The sequence below is a fragment of the Embiotoca jacksoni genome, unplaced genomic scaffold (genome assembly GCF_022577435.1).
Source record: "Embiotoca jacksoni isolate LCO1_2020_lvr unplaced genomic scaffold, fEmbJac1.0.p SCAF_31, whole genome shotgun sequence".
NCBI classification, from domain to species: Eukaryota; Metazoa; Chordata; class Actinopteri; family Embiotocidae; genus Embiotoca; species Embiotoca jacksoni.
Window position 1 is genome coordinate 1,486,360 of NW_027185383.1, and position 21,141 is coordinate 1,507,500.

Consider the following 21,141-nt stretch of genomic DNA (forward strand, 5'->3'; position numbering starts at 1 on the left):
ATGAGTAAGATTAGGAACGATTGGATGAATTTGACAGAAATAAGTGTTCTTATTAAACAGAAAAGGCCTGCACATCAGAGAAAGGTAAAAGAAAAACTGAACAAAAAACACAGAATTGAAACAGCCCACAGCAACTTTTTTGTTTTGGATTATTATGGAGTATGTTAGCGGTTCAATTGGTCTGCCTATCAAAACTGTGTACATTATGGAGGCCAGTAGTGATGCAGGATGTAATCTGCTGTGCTGACCACTTTAAAAGGTAAGAATCCAGCCAGAATGGTTTTCTGGAGCGAACACGATGCTTAAGAATCAAAACTTAATCTCCTCTAAAGATCATGCAAACTCATAACATGCACACTTAATTAAAGAAAATAATGAAAATGTCCCCTGGTTGAAAAAAAGAGGCCAATACCATGACAGCGACCCTCCTGACCCCATCCTCGGCTTCCTCGTGCTCTCGAACGCCCTGGGTCAGGTTGGTGTAGTTGGCCAGCTTGTTGAGAAGTGATGCTACCATTGGAGTGCTGTCCATTTCCTCCTGCAGAGAGAGAGGCAGAGGAAACTGATGAAAATAAAGTTTGCATAGTCCCAGGCTTTAAACCAGAATCAAGAGCTGACTGTTGTGTTTCTGTTTGAGCATCCTCACACTGGCTCCCTGTGTTTTTTTAGAAATTATTTTAAGATCCGTTACTTTAAATGCTATCTGTGGCCTTTTTCACTGCGTTATTTGTGACCTGTAATAAAGTAGCCTACTGTTCTTAAAGATCCTGAAGCAGAACAACAAAATTTTAACTTCAGTTTTGAGAAGCAGTCTGTAAATATTTATTATTATCATCATCATCATCATTTTTAATATTATCTGGAAGTTTAAAACCTGCAGTAATCTGATCACGTAATGCTGTCCATGACTTTTGTGTTTATTCCTAATTATTAAAACATAATACAATCTTCCCATACCATACAGTAGATTAAATAAATCAGACTCTTCTGGTGAACAGCAAGTTTTTGGTCTTACCTCAAACAGGGCCATGTTCTTGCCTTCGTAATAGTGCTCTCTGTCACTGTCCGAGTGGATGAATGGACTGGATTCTCTCTGATTGTCATCTCCTGGTAGGATACACAATAAAAACACCCATGAGTTTTAGACCACGGATACAGCAGCTTAGAGAGGTGAGGCAACAGGATTACTGTTCCTATGTAGTACTGGTAACAGCTACAACAATGTCCGTGAATTTGCGCTGGGCAACGCGAAAGGAGGCAAATATGTGTCTGCGGGAGACGACAATATCGAAGTTGAACGACCGTACTTGTGTGTTTAGTCTGAACACAACATCATAGAGTTCTGACATACATAAAAGACGATGTAGCTTCCAGCTCTGAAAAATGAGTCCGATGTGGAAGTGCCTTAAGCTGCGACATCAACGGGTGCTGCTCGAGGTCGGCTCCAAAAAGCCTCCGGCTCCAAAGACTCCCACTCCACTAATCTCATAAAATTCTTACTCATTAAAATTTCTCCACGAGTGATCTCGCTGTCATTCAGTAAAATTCCCTCCATCTTTTTAGTTTTCTAGCAGTCCATCTGAAATTAATACTGTAATTATGAAATAAGCTTCAAAAAGACGTGCTTTTTGGGTGTGTGTCTGATTGATTGACAGGCCTGTGGTGCAGTCAGGTTATGGATAATGTAAGGCGGGAGGTGGTATCGCCAGGTTTCCAATTAGATCGAGTCAGATTCCCCCCTAGCGTGCCTAAATATGGTCACTACCGGATCCAAACCGCTCGGGACTAGCAAAATGGCGCCGGCCAAATTCTGAACTCGAGGCTTTAAAATGGCCGTTCACAAACCAATGGGTGACGTCACTATTGGTTGCCGCTTGGTTCTGACAAAGGTACTTTAGGACTAATAAATATAAAATCCCAAATATATAATTTAACTTGCCTTTGTTACATGATTTGGGATATTTTTCTTTCAGTTTGTGTAAAAACAGCCTAAAGTTTGGGACCAGCGAAGCCATTTCTACACTTCAGCTCCAACAATCTGTATAGACAAGAACACGGGTCTCAACACTATAAATTCAAAAAAATGTATAGCTTTGGCCCCGCTGTTGCAGTGCAGAGAAAAAAAATATTGTACTTATCTTATTTACCTAATTTATGAGCACCAATTTTTTTTTCTGTTCAGTGTGAAAGTCTCTCTGATCTGGTGTGTTTCACTCAACCCTCCATGTCCCACCATCGTTACATTCACACGAGCGGAGCGGACAATGGTGAAAGACAGCGAGGGGAGATTGTCCACACGTTAATTGATGAATGAATAATGCTTAATTTGACTGTATCCTGCCCAAGTATGTCTGTCTGTGGGAAAGATGGCATATTGCTCCAACCTTTAGCGAGCTGCTCAGGAATGGGTAACGAGCTACTGTAGCGTGCCTCAGAATTAGGTCTCGAAAATGTTTTGATAAGAGGGACAATCTTTTTATTTCTGGAGCAGCAGGGATCACTTTTGGCTGACAAATACTCTGTCCACAGTTTAGCCTTAAGCAATCTGCTCTTGTAGACGTCAACCTTAAAAAGACAGAGCAGCACAGTGCCTTTCAAACTGCCTCTCATTTTTGTTTCTCTTGCCCCTGGTTGTCATGCAGTCTCAGCCTATTAACTGTGGTATATTATCACACTAGATGACACTGTTGTCGGGTCATCTCTATCGCCTTGAAAACACCCAAGGCTTAATATTGGTTCAGATCACTGAAGATGAATTGTTTAGAAGGAACAGTGTACTGTGGAAGCACATGACATGGTGAGGATTTTAGGAAAATGTAGCATGCAACAATGAGCAAAGAAGATCATTTGAGCATGACAACTGTTTTCTCGATCATCCATGCCCACAGTGGGAAACTGTGAAAACGTAGAGCCAGATCCTTTGATTTTTAAACAAACTGAGTGAAACTTCCTGAAAAATCTGGAGTTAAAATAAGAAAAAGATCTGTATTCAGAGAGCTTTGCAGCATTCTGCACCAAATTTGTTTAACTATTTTGGGAGTGTTGATGACATAAGAGAACACATCTGACTGACTGAAGAATATCGGGAAACCGGAAAGACTGGTCTGCCCTCTTTGCACTGAAAGTGAATGAATATTAAGTGATATTATGTGAGGAGACTTGGTCACAGACAGCTTCTGACAAGTCCATTTAATCTAAAACAATAGTTCTGTTCCACATGATGTACTTGTGTACTAATTTTGAGAGCATCAGTGCGTTGACACTGTCAGGATGATGCACCCAAAACAGTCCGAAAAAGAAGTGTGAAACGCCGGACACTTTAATGCTAAACGGTCGCCATCTTGGCTACGTAGCGGAAGGGGCGGGGCCACCGGCGTCAATCATTTTCAGAATCTGCTGCTGGACCGAAGAATCGGTGGGTGCGTTTATTGAGTGTGTTAAACAGAGGGAACAAAAACACATACAATTCTGGGTCAAATTATTAAAGCTGTAGATATTTTGCAGGGTGACATTCACATGCTTTAGGTCATTTCCAGTCAGTGCAGAACAGTAGTGTGCGATTTGAAACAATGCTACTCTGTAGAAACTCCTGCACTAAACAAGTAAGAATCCTAATATATAAGAGCACTACTTATTAGTGTACTAAGGGAAGTATGTCGTTTGGAACACAGCAGCAGTGTCGGGCACATATAGGCCGACCATTATCTGAAAAAAACCACCGACATTTTCTGTACTATTCACTGAATAACATACTAGAGATAAAGAGATGGCAGAAAACTGACTGGAAACTTTCAGGTTAGCTTAAAAAGCAGCGGGAGGTGTGAAAACAACAATAAAATAAATACAAGTAAACTTGAGATTAACAGATGATTAAGCATCTACATTGAGGTTGAAGGTTGCTCACACACACACACATATAACATAAAGATCCAAAGAACTGTGTGGGATAGCCCTCATAAAGATCAAACTTTACATGAAGTCAAACAGATTGATCATGTTGTGGAGGATCTGAGAGTGGAGAGTATTTTAATAGTTTGTTCCTTTTTTATGTCTTTTATTTTGGACGTTTTGTCACTGCAGTCGGTGCTTTTCCTGTTACGCCTTTGTTTTGAAGGTACAAAACCGGAAGTAGGTAGTAAGGAGCGGTACGAAATGAAAACTCGCTAAAGGGACGGGAAGAAGTTTTAAAAAAGGAAGAAGGCTACGGTTTTGTTAGTTCAGCACTTGGGCAATATGGGCACAAGGTGAGTACCTGTTCAAGCTCAGTGTGGAAAATATTGTTTTAGGTTGCTACGGTTTTCCTGTTTTTGTGTCATCAGTGAAAGAGCTCAAGCTAACAAACTTGTTTCCACTGGAATGCACCAGCGCGTCGTTATATGGAGCATGTTAGCGGGAAAGATAGGGAAGATGCTAAACAGTGTTCAATAACATTTGTCTTTATTTATTTTTTTCTTCATAGCTCTTACGGTGTGTTCAAAGTAATTCATGGATTCAAGTCCAGTTCAATAAAGATAAATGAACCAACAGTTAAAGACGCCAGGCCATCATTCAGCCGGGGATGCTGCAGTCACCGTGTCACTACTGTTCTTGTTTGTTAGGGGGTCTCTATCTTTATCCTGGTGTTCAGCGAGTGAAACACACCTCGATCAGATCGAGATCAGCCGACGATCTTCCACCTCTTCACACTGAAAACATCTTTGGCTGCTTTTCTTTGTATTAGTGGTTGCTCTGGTAAACGATGAATTGCCGTCTTGAAGGTTGTAATGCATTTGGCAGGATCCAAGCGCACATCATGCTCCTGTATACATCATGTCTGCATTCATTGTGTTGCTACCACCTTCTGTTCAGGTGTGCCCAAACCATAACACACATGTCAAACATGGTGATGCTTTAGGTCGTGAGCTATTCCTTTTGTGCCCTCTACCTTTTTCTCTATTTTTTTAGAGGTTGACTTTTTGATCAGTCCACAGAACTGGTTTGTTTCTGAATATTTTTGCGTACATAAACTCTGGTCTTTGCTACATGAATGAAGAAGTTTTACTGTCAGTTGCTCTCCAGACATTTTCTGTTTCTCTCCTCCCTTTTAATAAGATGTTCCCGCATAAACTGTGCACTCATAGTTAGCAATATGCAAAAATAAAGTTCACATGCATCTCCTTTAATCCTTTCATCCTCATAACAACGTCATATTGCTGAGCTGTCTCTTGGACTCTGGAGTCTATGATATAAACTGTAGGTGTGTAGATGTACAATGAGCATTCATTTCCTGAAGCTGATCTTTACTTTCAAAACTACTGTAACTATGGTTTTAATTCATGCATCAACAAAATCTAATGCTGATCTTAATTTATGCACTCCCATCAGTCTCAGCCTGTTTAATTGATTGTTAATTTATATTTAAGAGAAGTCAAAAGGCTGAACGATTGATAAAGTGTGAAATCTAGAAAAAGCAGTTAAACACACACAAGCAGACACACATCACACACCTCAAGCCTTACACCGAAGAGTGTACACTGGTTTTAACATTGCATTTATTTATCACATTTATTCTGAGTTTAAAGGAGTAAAAAAATTCAAAAAAAGACTTAAATGCAGTAATTGTGTTGACCAGCAGATGTCCATATTTCTTTATACACAACATCACAGTGTCTGAGAAACTCAGTTCATCAAGTACGTTACAGTGTGTTCAACTCTATTTATTGTCAGTTAATTTTTAGACATCAATTAATGGAGTACAACATGTGTAATATGACACGTGTGTTATTATTTTTTGGTATTATAATTTATTTTGAACCAATCTTGCGCTAAAAGTTACGAAACAAATCATAACAGTGATTTCGCTTTGAAAAATCGACTGTCTGTTACTGTAATATCAAATCCAAGCGCTAAATCTTTTGTAAATATAATCTCTTTAAATGCTTTTTAAATCATATTGATTCAACACACAGGCCTTGTATATGTACAAAGTGCTGTCTCTTTTCACCGGTAATGTGCGTAAAACTGATGTTCCTCATTCCCATGATGAGACCACATTTTCCATGAACCCTGTCCATTTGTTCTGGCTGTTCCATTTTATCCGATCAACCAGTCTGTGGTTTGTTTTGATCATGATGAAACAAGAAGCAGCACAGCCTTGCTGGCTGTAAATAAGGAGTTATTTTTGGTAATAAAAACAGATATATGTTAAACAACAATTTGAAAAATGACACTAAACGTGTCCTAGAAGTAGTGCCTCTTGTGTTTTTTGGTTTCCTTTGCCATAAAGCGTGTAAGACCAGTCGGGTATGTAAAAATGATCGCCCTAATTACAACCACTTTCATGATTTCTAAATAACTATGTTGCATTTGGGAGTGACCCTCCTGACTCCAAAATTTGGGAAAACAAGTTTTTGGTAGAAATAACAGCAGTAAATCAAAAGTCATGATGTGCCTTGCAGTTAACCCATTATGTCCATTACACTTCCTACACCATTAAGTGATGGGCCAACTGAAGAAAAGTCTCAAGGAACTGAACTAAAAATAAACTTCCTTCAGAATCACTGCACAAGAGAAGTTTGTCAGCAGTATGGCAGCTTCTATTGGCAGTGTGCCCACCTCACAAGGTTAGCACGTGGGAAACAAGGCTAAATATGATTAACAATGTTGGGAGTTACATGGCAAGAGGCAATGGCATTATAATCTCATGGTTTTGCTTCAGTGATTACATCCTAACCCTGAAAAAGAGAGGAGGACCCATTCAAGTTTGGCAGTAATATTCAGCCACTGCAATAAAGGTAGAAAATATTTTAATCAAATTGCATTTTAAATGAAAGGTCACGATAAATGGGTCTTAAAATAGTAGTCGGACATTTCAAGAATGCCTGGCAGAGTTAAATGAGACGATTGATAAAAACATGCATGCATGAAATATGCTGATACCATGAGCTGCTGATTTGAAAACAGCACAAAGACTGGGTCTGTCAACTGTTACAAAATCCACCTACTAGCACCCATAAATCTATTTTCAGTTTTTGTGCTAAACTGAGCGAAGAGCGCAATGGCCCTTATATTTCTCATCGCGACATAACTGTGGTATTCATTTTCCTACTTGATTTTCTTTTAGATAACCCTCATTTTATTCCTCTCCATTCTCACTTTTTACTGCAACCCTGAAACTAAAATTTCTTCATCTGCTTGTGTTAGTTTACGTTAAAGTGTCCTCATTTTAAAAGTAACTCTTGACTTCAAGCAACACAGTCAATCATTATTGATGAACTAATCTGAATGCATGTAAGAACCTGTCAGTAAACTGCTTCTATACAGCAACCAAGACAGCAATATACTGTGTGTTATGTGCAGCCGTAATCTTATACTATAATCAGAAAGTTGGACAATATGGAACCTGACACATGTCACAGGGGACTGCTTTGGAAAATGACTGTACAGAGATGTCATTGTTCATACAGATTGCATCTTGTCTAATCAGCACTGTGTGTGTCTATCTGAGGGTGTGTGTCCTTCTGAGCTCTGCACATTCTGTGTCTTCTGCCTGTATCAGCAGGACATACAGTAAAACAAATAAGCATTCGGAACCATTGCACTGCACGAACAAAGTTGAATGTTTAATCATTTACATCAATCTCAATAAAGGGATAGTTTAGTTGAGAGGGTGAGAGACCACAGTGACATCATCAACCTTGATGGTCTCATCGAGGTAATCTCACTTTGTGCTTGAGACTGCAAAGTTTAGGTGCAGGTCTTGAAAAATGTGTGTGTTTATAAGCAAGGGAGGGTATAATAGAAGCATGCTAATGAGTTGAATTGTGGGATTTGATGCTTTTGACACTTAGTCGGGATTAAATAAACTCAACAAGTATATTCTAATAGTAGATTCAACACCAAACAAAATAATAAACATATTGCAGTCTTTTTTTGGGACAGTTGCTTCTGTAAGATGTGCATTCAAATACTGTAATGCTTTCAACAACAAGTGTGTGTATCCATCCATCCATCCATCCATCCATGCAAAATTGGCAGCAGCAGGTTAAGAAAGTTTGTTCATAAATCCCTCTCCCCAGCTATGTTATCCATCTCCTCATGAGGGATCCCGAGGTATTCCCAGACCAGATGAGACACTTAATCAGTCCAGTGTGTTCAAGGTCCAGTTGGAAGTGCTCAGAAAGCCTCCGATGGAAGACGCCCAAGCAGCATCATAATCACATGCTCAAACCACTTCTACTGGTTCCTTTTTGTGGAGTGGCGGACCATGAGCTCCCTCCAAAAACATGCACCTCAGGTCAGGTTACCTGGTGCCGCGCTAGTGGCAGCCTGCTGCAGCATCTCCCCCCTGAGAGCCCCCCTGCTGTAGTGAAGAAGAAATTTCCCCTCGGGGATTAATAAAGTGTATAAAATCAAAATCAAAATCAAATCCAGGTGACTGAACTCCTCACGAAAGCCCCTACAGGGAAAACAAATTTTGGCCCCATGTATTCACAAACCTCATAATTGCGATCGCAACCAAAAGCTCATGGCCATAGGTGATGATTGGAACATAACAACACAGATAGACTGAAAGCTTGGCCTTACTGCTGATGCTGCACCAACCTGCTGATGCTGCACCAACCTGCTTGACAACAACAATCATGCTATGGTGGATTATGCTGCAACATGCAAATATGAAGATAAGCACAACTCGCCTTGGCCACATGTAGAGTCAGAAGGGTGGCATGGGCCATGGATTACTGAACAGTCCGGTCTCAAAGAAATGCCAAATGAGACAAAATGACCACACCAACACATGGACCAGAAAGAGATGCAAAATGGCCCGAAAGAGCTGTGAAAGAATCCCAGAGAGACAAAAGAACCACAAACAGGTGCGAAAGGATGAACAAGGCCTCAGCTAAAGCTAAAACTGAATTTACAGTCGAATTATTCCCTATGAGTAAAAATATATTTCTGTTCATGACATGATATCTGTGGAACAGGCAGTTACTAAATAACTAAATAGCTTCTTTACCAACAAATCAAAGTTGACCTTACAAACAAAATGGCTGATTGCTGTGAGTTAGCGTGTCCTTGTGATCTTTATGTTCACGCCCACACACACATGGAGTTGGTGTTCTTCCCCCTTTAGCTAGAAGCTAGTTTTAACCAATGTAGTGATGTACCAGTTTTGAAAAACATTTGTTAAATTGACTGTTACTGGGATCAATGCGACAATTAGTTATGATGTTGGTTTTGGGTGATATAATATTATTATATGAATGGAAATGTACATTTCATTTATTGGCTGACAGACATAAAATTCATATTAAATGGATTAAAAAAAAACATTTAGTTCATCTTGTGTAGTTCTGCTGGTTGATGCTACAATTTCTCTTTCGATGGAGATTAAGGCAGTGCAGAGTATATGCATATTTTAGGATATTATGTGATGATGTGGCAATCATTTTTGGGGGATTACATAATCAGCCTTAAATTACATAAAATTCTATCTTTTACAGTTTGACAGCCTAAAACCCTTTTTCACAACTTCACTGCTTCTTTAGTTACTGCACTCCACTGTCCTATTGGTTAAATTGTTTTATAATAAATACACAATATTCTATTGCCTACAGTACAGCCATGATGAAGCAAAGAGCCCCAACCATCAATCAGGGTCGCACAGACGTAAGCGAGGGCACACAGGCCCTTCACACTAAATAACCTGCAGGTTCTGGCGAGTTGAACCCAAAAATTGTGTGTGTGTCTTTGTGAGTGTGTAAAGCATGTGCCTGCCTTAACATGTATTTGATTGTGTCAGCATACTTCCGTTTGTACATGTTCAATTACACAATGACGCAATTCAGTTTATCAAACTTGCTCACCTATCCTTACCAGAGTGCATGCTGGGATAGCCCCCCTGATAACCCCATAAATGGATCCCCCCCTTAGCATATGTGCAAGCAAGCAAGTCAAAGTCTCACAGCTGAGTCCTACCTGAGAGAGGTTCTTGTGAGTTGCCTACATCATCTTCCTCAGCGAAGATTTTGCCCAGACTGATAGGTTTGCCTCCTTCTGCTGCATCCCCGCTTTTGCTGCCATCCTCCACCGGCACCACAGTGAAGTTTGTTGGCATCTTGGTTGTTCTTTTAACCAGAAGAAACTATGAAGAGTTGTCCAATGATAAAAAAAAACAAAAACAAAAAAAAAACAAAGACAGGATGACACTAGTGGCTGGACTTTCACCCCCACGGGCAAGACAAAAAAAAAAAAATCAAAGGGAGGCAAAATGAAAAGACTTGAACCCTCTCAGGGTCCCTGGTGAGGCAGTTCAACTTTCAGTTTCACTACAACATATCACTTCATATCTTCTTTTTTTTTTCTCCTTGCAGTATAATCCAGTGTCCTTAAACTCTCGGTAAAAGTACCACCACCTCCTACACATGAGGCAGGCCAAAGTTCTCCAGTGTAGTCTCTCTCCTTGTTCCTTTCCCTCTCTTTCCCCCCCACTGCTCCAAGACTATTGCCCCATGTGACCCTCTGTTTACCATATGAACAGGGAATCCTGCAGCTCCTCCCTCTACAACCGTGCCACTTCTCTCTCTCACCTCTGTAATGCCAGAAGGTGGAGAAACAAACTCCTAAGTATCTATAAAAGTATCCAACTTATCTTTAAAATCCACTAAAAAAAAAAAGAAACACCTGGATGATATTTAACAATTTAAACACGAAGTCTTTCCTTTTCTCTTCCCTTTTCTCTTTGGTGTTGTTTCCTCTTCTCCCTTCAGGCTGGTATACTTGCCGTTTCTGGTTTTCTTCCAGGTAAACAAAAAGGGCGTTACCTTTCCCACAGTGCATTATGGGTAGTGGGGAAGTGCTGCTGTTTAACATAGGCATGAAACCAGAGGCACTCAAGCGCAAACACATTGTAGCAGCAAAGGAAACACCTTGGAAACCTTGAACACAAAACTTTCCCCTGTATTTTGAGTACCAGCAGAAACTACAATGGAGGGTGGGGCTCGGGGGAAAGCAGTGAGCTTTAAATAACAATGCTCACCGGTAAACATGAATTGTTTTCTGTTTGTGGGAATGATCAATTTATTGGCACATTTACTCACGGATGTTTTAAACAGTTGGGATCTTTGTCTTGATGTGCTGTAAGCTCAATGGAAATGTATTATATATTACATATACAGGTGAATGTAACTTTAAAAAGTGAGTCATGTATAACATTTAAATTTCTACTTGTCAGCATGTGTTTCTGTAGCATTTCTGTTAGTGGTATAATGTTAAAAAACAAACAAAAACCAGCCATCATTTGAAAATACTTTTTTGGTTGTTTTTTTTGGGTTAAGACCTACAAAATCTTCAAACACACAATTATGACTCACCATTGATCCTCATTTTTTTTTTCATTAAGCTGGTAATTACACAGCAAATAATGTTACTTGAATTTTTAAAGAGGTTTTTTTTCTTGGTGGTTACATACATGCCTTCAAGCTCTATGAATTATTTAATGTACTTTTACACCAATAAATACACAGCTAATCTAAGAGAAGCTATTCAATGTAATTAAACTTTATTTATATAGCGCCAAATCACAACATAGGTTATTTCATGGCACTTAACACATTAAAGTCCTTACAGCAAGACGTTACAATATTATACAGAGAAACCCAACAATTCAACAATTCCCACATAAGCTAGGAGGGAAAAAACTCCTCTTTAAGGGAGAAAAACCTCCAGCAGAGGGAAGAAAAACTCCCTTTAACAGGAAGAAACCTCCGACAGAACCAGGCTCAGAGGTGGGCGGCCATCTGCCTCGACCGGTTGGGGTGAGAGGAGAGCAGAGAGAGAAAAGAACAGCATAGAGATAGAAGAGGAGAACTGTTGGTGGAGACGACAAGTGCAGGGCAGAGACATGCAGCTCCATGACGGGACATCTGCAAAAGAAAGAAGAGAAACTACGCGAGCGAAGGAACTGAATGGAGACAACAGACAATAAGAAAAAGCTATGGGACAATAATATAGTTATTACACCTGAAGCAGAGGAAAGTATCAGCAAGTAGTTTTGCTGCCACATTCTTTCGTAAGTGTTTTTTTTTTTTATCAGCCTCACCTACATCATGTTTTATTAAGAATTCTTCATGACACTAGTTAACTAAGATTTTTTATTTTTTTTTTTTAAACTGGTCCTTGTGTGTTTTTCCACACTAAATTCAAATCATTTTCAGAATTTCTCTGTCACTCACGCTGTTCCAGTACACTTACATGGACATGGACAGTGGTAACTTACCAAAGGAAAGTGGAGCTCATCTGTGTTGGGAGACATTATGGCCGGATACAGCTGGACAATAAAGATGGATGTTCCGGAGGCCAAAAATCAAACACTTGTACATGTTAAATTCTTTACCCTCTAGGGCTTTTTCTCATGCGATTATTTCGAACATCAATAGATTTCTCTAACATAAGTATTACATGGCAAAACAGTGATTTTCTTTTTGAAAGGAGGTACATTTTTCTGGGCTTTCGCACCATGTGTAAAAACATCAACCTCTCACACAGTGTGACATTAAAACTCCTGATGAAAACATTGATTGTTTGTCTGCAGTCCAGAGCTGTCACACATTTAAAAAATGTGGCAAATCGTGAAATGAAAAATACGACACAGGAGACCCTGAATTGATGAGCAACTGAAATCCTCTATCGGGAAAGAATGGGACAATATTTCACTTTCAAAACTCATTCAACTGGTCTCTTAAGACCCCAAACATTTCCAGAGAGTTGTTAGAAGAAGAGGTGGTGCAAAACAGCCTCCCGTCCCAATATATTTGCTGGAATCAAATCTAAAATTTCTCCATTTCAGAATTCAAAATGTTGTCTTTGGTCTATTTTGAATTAAATATCGGTTAATGTGATTTGCAAATCATTGCATTCTGTTTTGATTTACATTTTACACACCATCCCAACTTTTTTTCATAGCACCCCAAATAAAATCGGATTATCTCAAATATATGAATACTGTACCATAAAAATAGAGTTTGGCGATATGGAAAAAAATAAAATACCAAAATTGTAGAGATGACTATTGGTGATTCTACAAAATACTCACACAAACAACTTGTATTGTTACAGATCCGTTTATGATCAAAGGCTACAAGTGACAAGTCCTCAGGTCTGTCTTTATAATGCCAGCAGAGGGTGCTGTGGGTTTATGAGGGCCAAACTTTATATCTGATGATGAATTGTAGAAACTGAAAATATGTCAATGTCCAATTCACAGGGAAGCATATTTATAGTGTGTAAGCAAACAGTGGGAGGTGTTTGCAAATAGGTTTTAGACATGGTTCACAGCAGGAGGTAGTAATGAGCAGAGACAACTGTAACAACAAGAATCTGCACTCTGGAATTCACCTTTAGCAAGGCACATGTTTTGTGCTGCCCTCTGACCTCCTTGTGGAATGTATGTCCAAATGTATATATTATTTACAAGTATGCATGCTTTCTTAAAGAGCTGCCTGGCAAGATGCAAAACCTTGTGTGTCTTTGCTTGAAAATGCCAAACATTTCTTATATCAGTGTTGTGATATCACTTGGCCCATGCCTAAGCTACCACAGCTTCTCCTTCCTGGACAGAACTGCCATTTTATCCTCCTCAGATGGCTTAAGTGTGAATGTTGAAAAAAAAGTAAAAGCGAGTGAGGTAGAGGTGAAATCAAATCCCTTTAGCAAACAGCAAAAAGGTCAGTGCTGACGCAGACCCAGGAACAGGCTGCCCTCCCTAAAGACTATATTCTTAAGTGGCTATAGATTCTATTTGTAGCATTTTTACCTGTTTACAGACTCCCCCACTCCAAAACCAGGTAGCTGTGCAAATATACTGGATGGTTTGGACGACCTCTTGTGTCATCACACGGGATACATTTCAACTGGCTGTGCTGTGCTGTCAGACCACAAAACGCAATATCAAGGTGAACAGGACTTGTTTTTTTATTGGGGCTCCGATGCACTTTTTACTCAGAGAGTGGATATGGAGGATTTCTGAAGTTATTCTTTATAAGAATACAACTTTTAATCTTTAAAACTGATATCAAATAATTGCAGGTTGCCCCTTGATGAAGTAAGATTGTTGCTGAGATTGTGTGTTAGATATTACATAACTAAATGGTCTTTTAAACCCTTTGAGCTGTTTTGTGGTTGTTTATAATGATCCTTGTTGTTCTTAAAAAGCATGTCTGGATTTATTAAGTAAGATGAAAAAGTTTCCATTTGATGCACTAAATGTCTTGATTTATCCAAATCATCAACAGAGGTCAGAACAAGAAAACTGAACAGCAATGAAACACACCCAAACAAATAAAGTAATATCAATAAACTAAATACATGCAAATAAATTAACATCAAATTAAACATGACTGATAATTTCAGCAATTTGCCTAATTCTTATTTTTGAAGCACACATGACAACTTGATAAATGGAGAAAAATGGGCTCATGCAGACAGCAGTTAAATAAAAAACATAACTTACAATTGTAATGTTTAATTGTGAAATGCACCTGTCTTTAACATACTGGAACATCGTAGAAGAAATAAAAGATCAGCATTCCAATGATAGTCTAAGAAACGCAGTCACATAGACACTGAAATAAAAAGTGCATTTATTGAGTTTGTTTTTATAATTTCTGGCTAATGGCTGTTCATTCATTTAAGAGCTGTACCATAGTTCAAACGTGGCTAAAGGTAGCTGGCATTCACTGCATGGATATCGTGAGATGCGTCTCTGCCGCCGCCATGTTGCGTAAGAGTTCTGTTGTAAAAACGTAGCAACACTGAAAAGTTATCTTATTAAAGATGAAATATTTTACTGTTACATACATGTTAAATTTGACACAACACTGTAAGAAATCTTCTCTTGAACTAACATAAAGCTACTTGGTTAGCCACCCACTTTGTTTAAGTTACATTCATTTTACCAGAAAGTTACTATATTTGACTGTAAATTGGGGTTTAGCTAAGTAGCAGTTAGCCTTTGCTCACATTTACTTGTAGGTAATATAAAATTCTGAACAAAAAGATTGTTCAAGTTTGAGAGAAAATATTTTATTCAAATCATTTGAGGAAACACATTTGTGGAATTTAACTGTGGTGTTACTGAAGCGAACCTTTTTATTAGAGCATTTTTTTTTTTAAGTGTAGAGACACCAAGTTGGCCATATAATCCTCAAACCACATTATTTTAAAATGTTAGCTTTTCATCAAATAATAAATTGGGTATTTTTGGGCAAGTACTATACTGTATAGAAGCATTGAAGATCATATAGTGCCTACCTTGTCCACATCCCTCATCTTTTTTTAGTGACATGCCCACTCTTGATGACGCAATGCCCAGAACACCCAGTAGTATTTTGATTTATTTCATCCCACTTTCTCAAAGTCTTTCTCTTACACAAAAACCGGGTGTTCTTTCGTCACGGTAAAAGAAACAACAACAACAACAACAACAATAAATGAATTAGTTTCATAACTATTAAGAGTCTGTGTGTGTACTCAGCTCACCGTAAGCGACAGGAGGGCACCAGGCAAGCATGGCCAGGAGTCAGACAACTATTTTTGGTGCAAGTGGAAAATTTTGCTTTCGAGTGGGAACCAACAGCACAGGATCAGGGGGTAAGAAGAAAGTCTGTGAATCTCGGAGGACTGTGGGAAACAGTGACCCTCTGCCACACTCTACTGGCACTGGAGGTCTGCATGTGGGTTACCAACAAAACAGGAGGAGAGGTAGAGATGCCAAGCCCATAATTTGAGTTTGGGATCAGTATGTGTGCGCAAGTGCGTCTGGTGGGTGGGAGGTGAGTGGAGGAGCCAGAATTCATCGTCCTCAAAATACTTTCCACCTGCAAAAAAAAATGTTTCGTAGTGCAATCTAGGGGTGAAATCAAGTCAGTGTTCCCCTTTAATGTCAGCTTCTTGAAACAAAACAGACAAGACAGACCACTTCTCTGGTGACAAATACTTAGAGGATGTCTATGGTGGAAAAAAAAAAAGGAGAAATGAAGAGCTTTCAGTATGAGTATGAATAAAAATGCGAGAGGTAACTAAGACGGACAGTTTAGCAACAAGAAAAATGAGTCTGAAATCTTGTATCACAAGAGTGAGCGGAGGGACTTTTGTGCAGCGCGGTATTTTAGAGACCGAAGCCCTCCTGGAGTTTTAAGCAGTACAAGCAGGACTCGGAGACAGTGCCAGACACGAGGCAAGATCTAACACCAATTACCTGCTTTGAAATGTGACCGTTTACAGTACGTGGTCCAATAGACATGTTTGTTAAGGGTGTTTAAAAACATTTTGTAACTGAGATATATCGTTCTCCTCCATATTTCTGTCACCTGTCATCACCCACTCACTTTCTGGCAGAGTGGGAGAGCACTGGCAGTGACCCTCTTTCCTTCTGGTAAAACCTGTTGGCGCAAAAATAAAAACATTCATCTGTGTTTGTGGATACTGATTTAACTAAAGTAAATAGGTGTCTCAGCAATGTATGTAGCACATGTAAAATAAATAAAAACAATCAGGGCACATTAATACAATCTGCAAATGCTGAGTTTAGTGGTGTCTCTAAAGGATGGTATGTAAGTGGGAAATGCTCTTCCGCAAATAGATTGTCTTCACATTTTTGGTAAAAAAAAAAAACCCATCTGCATTGTATTACCTTAGGACTGAATATATTATGAGCCTCAGAGGCCTCATCGGAGGGGTGGGGGTGCATGTTTGGCCCTGTTATCTCATAATCTGAAGTGAAGAGGCACTGACCCATTAAAAAATAAGTATATTAATTTGTTGTGTTAGGTGTGGTTCTGTTGAAAATAGTTTTTTTTTTAATGCTGAAATGCTGATGGCCTGAGGGACGTACAAAATGTTTGGAAAGAACATTTCTCTACCTGATTATGTTCATATTTTATTAGAATTAAACAGTACTTTGACAGTACTAAGTTGTACCTGGGGGTCAGAAGTTCTTATCTCAACAACTTGGAGCAGGATGGGTTACCATGTATTTGGTACACACTCTATTTGTTCCAAACCTGTTTGTGAACATAACAACAGTAACCTTGTCATCAGCCTTAATAGTAGGCTACTTTGTGTTAGTGCTAATTAGCAAGCTAAAATGTTAAACTAATGATGGAAGGGGAAACATAACCTACTTAAAAGCATGTTAGCATGCTAAAGTCAGCCTGTGCTGTATTTCAAAGCAGCTTGATGAAAAAACTAGGACACCGTGCTGATAGCATGGCAACCCTTTTTAAACATTAACAACTAACATACAGTGGTGTGAAAAAGTGTTTGCCCCCTTCCTGATTTCTTATTTTTTTTGCATGTTTGTCACACTTAAATGTTTCAGATCATCAAACAAATTTAAATATTAATCAAAGATAACACAAGTAAACACAAAATGCAGTTTTTAAATGAAGGTTTTTATTATTAAGGGAGAAAAAAAATCCAAACCCACATGGCCCTGTGTGAAAAAGTGTTTGCCCTCTAAACCTAATAACTGGTTGGGCCACCCTTCGCAACAACAACTGCAATCAAGCGTTTGCAATAACTTGCACTTGTGTTATCTTTGACTAATATTTAAATTTGTTTGATGATCTGAAACATTTAAGTGTGACAAACATGCAAAAAAAAAAAAAAAAGAAATCAGGAAGGGGGCAAACACTTTTTCACACCACTGTAATTTAAGCAACGAGCATGAGTTTCTGATGGACAATAGGAGAAAAAACTTTTCCAAAAACTGTGTTTTAATCTGATTTGTGGATTGTTAGAGTTTAACAAACAAGTTCGGACATACTGAGTTATACCTAATGATTCCATCGGGACTGACACAAAGACTGATTAAATATGACTCGGAGAATCTTCCAGATCTGTGTTGTGTCATGAGAAAGTAGAGTGAAAGTTATAAATACGCCTCAATCAACAGAAAACCCCGCAGTGGGCAGATGATTACCACGTTTCGCCACCAAAACACAGCTGCTAACTATGTTAAAATAATAACAACGTCTAAATCTATGAGTGGTGGAGGGCTGAGAGGAGGAAGTCCAACCACACACTCACACACACACACACACACACACACACACACACACACACACACACACACACACACACACACACACACACACACACACACACGTTACTTCTCATCCTGGCCCGCAGTGATTGTTAGGCCACATGCATAGTGTGTGTCCACCCAGGAGTTAACCGCCAGCAGAGCCAGCCATAAAGCATGAGAGTGATTGCACGAGTCATATTTAGAAAGTGCCTCATTTCTACACATGCACCACTGCACATTTGTCCGTGAAGGTGTACGCACACATAAACACACACACATTTAAACACGCACACTGGTGTGTTTCAGGCACGGCCAGCTGTGTCTAAATTTCAAACATATCTCAAAAACCCTCATAATTGCTACGTCCATTTGACGTTTCTGTATTTTACTGACCAACACACACAATCAAAAAGGTTTTATCGCTAAAACTGGCAACACAGGAGTATGTTGTTAGACTTAGACAAATACCAGCCAGGACTATTTATTCATTTGCTATGAAAAGACTCATACTTTCCCTTACAGTTAAATAGCATGGATTAAGTGTTCCAGGCCTGTAACTAGCATTATTTAAAGACTCATGAGATGACAGTTATGACTACACGTGCAAAGAATAGAAGCAAAGTAGGGTGACTCAGTTTAGTTTGGTTGGAGAGAACATGTTGAAGGTTTCGACTCTGATGCAGATCTTCTGAAGCATTCGATGTATGCAGTGGCTTGCTGAGAAGTGTGGCACATGGAAAGGAGAGTACATCCTCGAACTCTGTGGGGGCCCTCTGAAAGGGGCCAGGTTATACTGAGCTAAGTTCAACACATCAAGGTCAAGGGGCCTGGAATTCCTTGCACTGCACCTGGGCCCATTTAAATACTGCAGACTCTGCTGAGTTTCACAGAGCACTGAGAAACAGCTTTTTACTACGCATGACAATAATGTATGTTTTGTACTAGTTATTATCACTCTACTATTGATTTTACACATGACTATAAATCACTACACCCATTATTAAGAAACCTATAGCAATGGTTTGACTAAAAAACAATTTCACCCATTGGTTAGTGAGTGGCTGTTATGAAGCCTCGAGTTCGGATTTTGTCTGGCGCCACCTTGCTAGTTTTGGGCGGTTTGGAGTTGGAAGTGACTCTATTTCGAAAAGCTGGGAGGGAGCGAGAAGGGGATCTGATTGGAAACCCGGCGGTACTACGTCCTGCCCACCGACTTTAGTTAGCTTTCAGTTTTTCATTTACTAAACATGTTTGCATGGGAAAAAAAATGCAATATGTGTGCTGTAGAGTGTCGGCATTAGAAGGGAGTCTGTCATTCAACGTTTTTTATGGTGTGATAACTGCCCCAGAAAATATAACGGTGTACAAATTGGCGCAGAAGCATTTGAAGAGACAGGATTTGTTTCTTTAAACGCGGCAACTCAGCACATAACCCTTCAGAGTCTATGTTATTTTGCACCAAAAACAGCACCTAAATCAGATAACAGTTACCGTACCGTTGCGATCTCCAAAAACTGCGGCTTTCTTGACTACTGCATTTTGAAAACATTGGTGGTCTCTCCCATTTCATTACATGGCCATGATGGTGGCTGAAGGTGAAAAGTGTTGCGGGTTCCATACTCAATTTATGCAACAGAGTACACAATCCATGTCCTCAGCATGTTTTCATGCTTGACAGTGCTGTGTGTGTGTGTGTGTGTGTGTGTGTGTGTGTGTGTGTGTGTGTGTGTGTGTGTGTGTGTGTGTGTGTACATATATATATATTTACATATATTAATCTGTAAATATGCAGTTCACGCAGATAATGGACAAGCATATTTTCTCATTCACCCTTAGTGGTATCGTGTCACGCAGCTAGTTTTGGTTCCACCCAGATGATATTGAGGCCCATTTTCATGCATCAAGTCTATTTTCTTGTGTTTGATGCTGGTAAGTGCAGAGACTGTGCAATGGTCTCTGAGCACTTCCAAAACAGCTCCACACTGTGCCTGAACGCTTTCTGCCAACACAGACACCTTAAAACAGCAAATAAGCTTATTTCCAAACATGGTGAACTATTGCTTGATGTGAGGAGCCAGAATCCTGGAATCAACTGTAAAACTTTGCTTGACTGACACTGTGGTTGAGTGACAGAAAACCTGCTTCTCTGCTGTAATGGACTGCTTGGCTAAATGGGTAGCTATTTGTCTGACCAAACTAGCTGCCTGTCTGCCTCATGGAGTAATGACTCACCAGCTTCAATGCTTCTTTTTGAGTGGCATGATGCCTGACTGACTGGATGGCTGTTTTTTGACTGACAGCCTGGGTAACTGACCGGAGCAGTTCACAGGGGTCCTGTGCCAGGTGCCGCCTCTGCAACAGGGCCCTGTGAATTTTAACAGCGCTGCGATGCTTGCCTTTTTTCTCTAGGAAACCTGGACCAAACCCAGTGAGCATGTTTTTTTTTTAAATTTTTATCTCGGTTCATAGTTTCTTTATGTGACATACATTCAGCAAGAGGTCATGTCCAATCCAAGCAGGCTCATGACGGTTGGACTGTCTGTCTTTAAGACTTGTCTTGGTCTGTTTTCCTTATCAGAACCTGCTGAATCGAATCTACATCAGTGGAAAGTTTGCAAAGTAACAGCAAATGAGTTTTTGTGTGTTTTCCTTATATGAATGTGCATCTTCCCGCGTGACCTCCTGTGCATGGCTCCTCATGTGTGTCAAAGGGTGACTGACGGGGACTTTTCAGTTGAAGCCTCAACACATCTGTGATAGGCCAGAGGAAGGACCGGAAATGCATCCTGGGAAGCTGAGCGATCGAGGTCAACAAAACACAAAGTTGGTCTTTGTCTGTGTGGCTTCTGGCGCAGCAAGGGACCCTGAGCACTTTGATACCAGTTGAAAGCTGAGATCAAAACACTGTTGACTCTCAAAAACAGACGTGATGAAGAAGACTGCAGGAACCGAAGTTAAAGAGAAAAGCTTTAATATAGACTGCGGTCTGGCTGCTGTTATTGAAATAGCTCATTTTCTTCATTAGAGTTTTTTTTTTTTTTTAAATCCTGGAATTAAATTGTTGTGCATCTTGAATT

The 21,141-nt window shown here is 39.6% G+C and overlaps 1 protein-coding gene across 4 annotated transcripts in view; it reads right to left on the reverse strand.

The window, feature by feature from the left end:
• Positions 1 to 10,776, reverse strand: part of LOC138207403 (solute carrier family 12 member 7-like) — a 34,686-nt gene extending 23,910 nt beyond the window's left edge. For all 4 annotated transcript variants that reach the window (XM_069164606.1, XM_069164605.1, XM_069164604.1 and 1 more), the window contains exons 1-3: positions 9,958 to 10,776; positions 1,016 to 1,107; positions 413 to 538 (exon numbers count right to left, since the gene is read on the reverse strand). In XM_069164606.1, coding sequence (XP_069020707.1) covers positions 413 to 538; positions 1,016 to 1,107; positions 9,958 to 10,096 — 357 coding nt within the window. In that variant the 5' untranslated portion in view covers positions 10,097 to 10,776. The remainder of the gene's footprint in view (positions 1 to 412; positions 539 to 1,015; positions 1,108 to 9,957) is intronic.
• Positions 10,777 to 21,141: the final 10,365 nt, after the last annotated feature.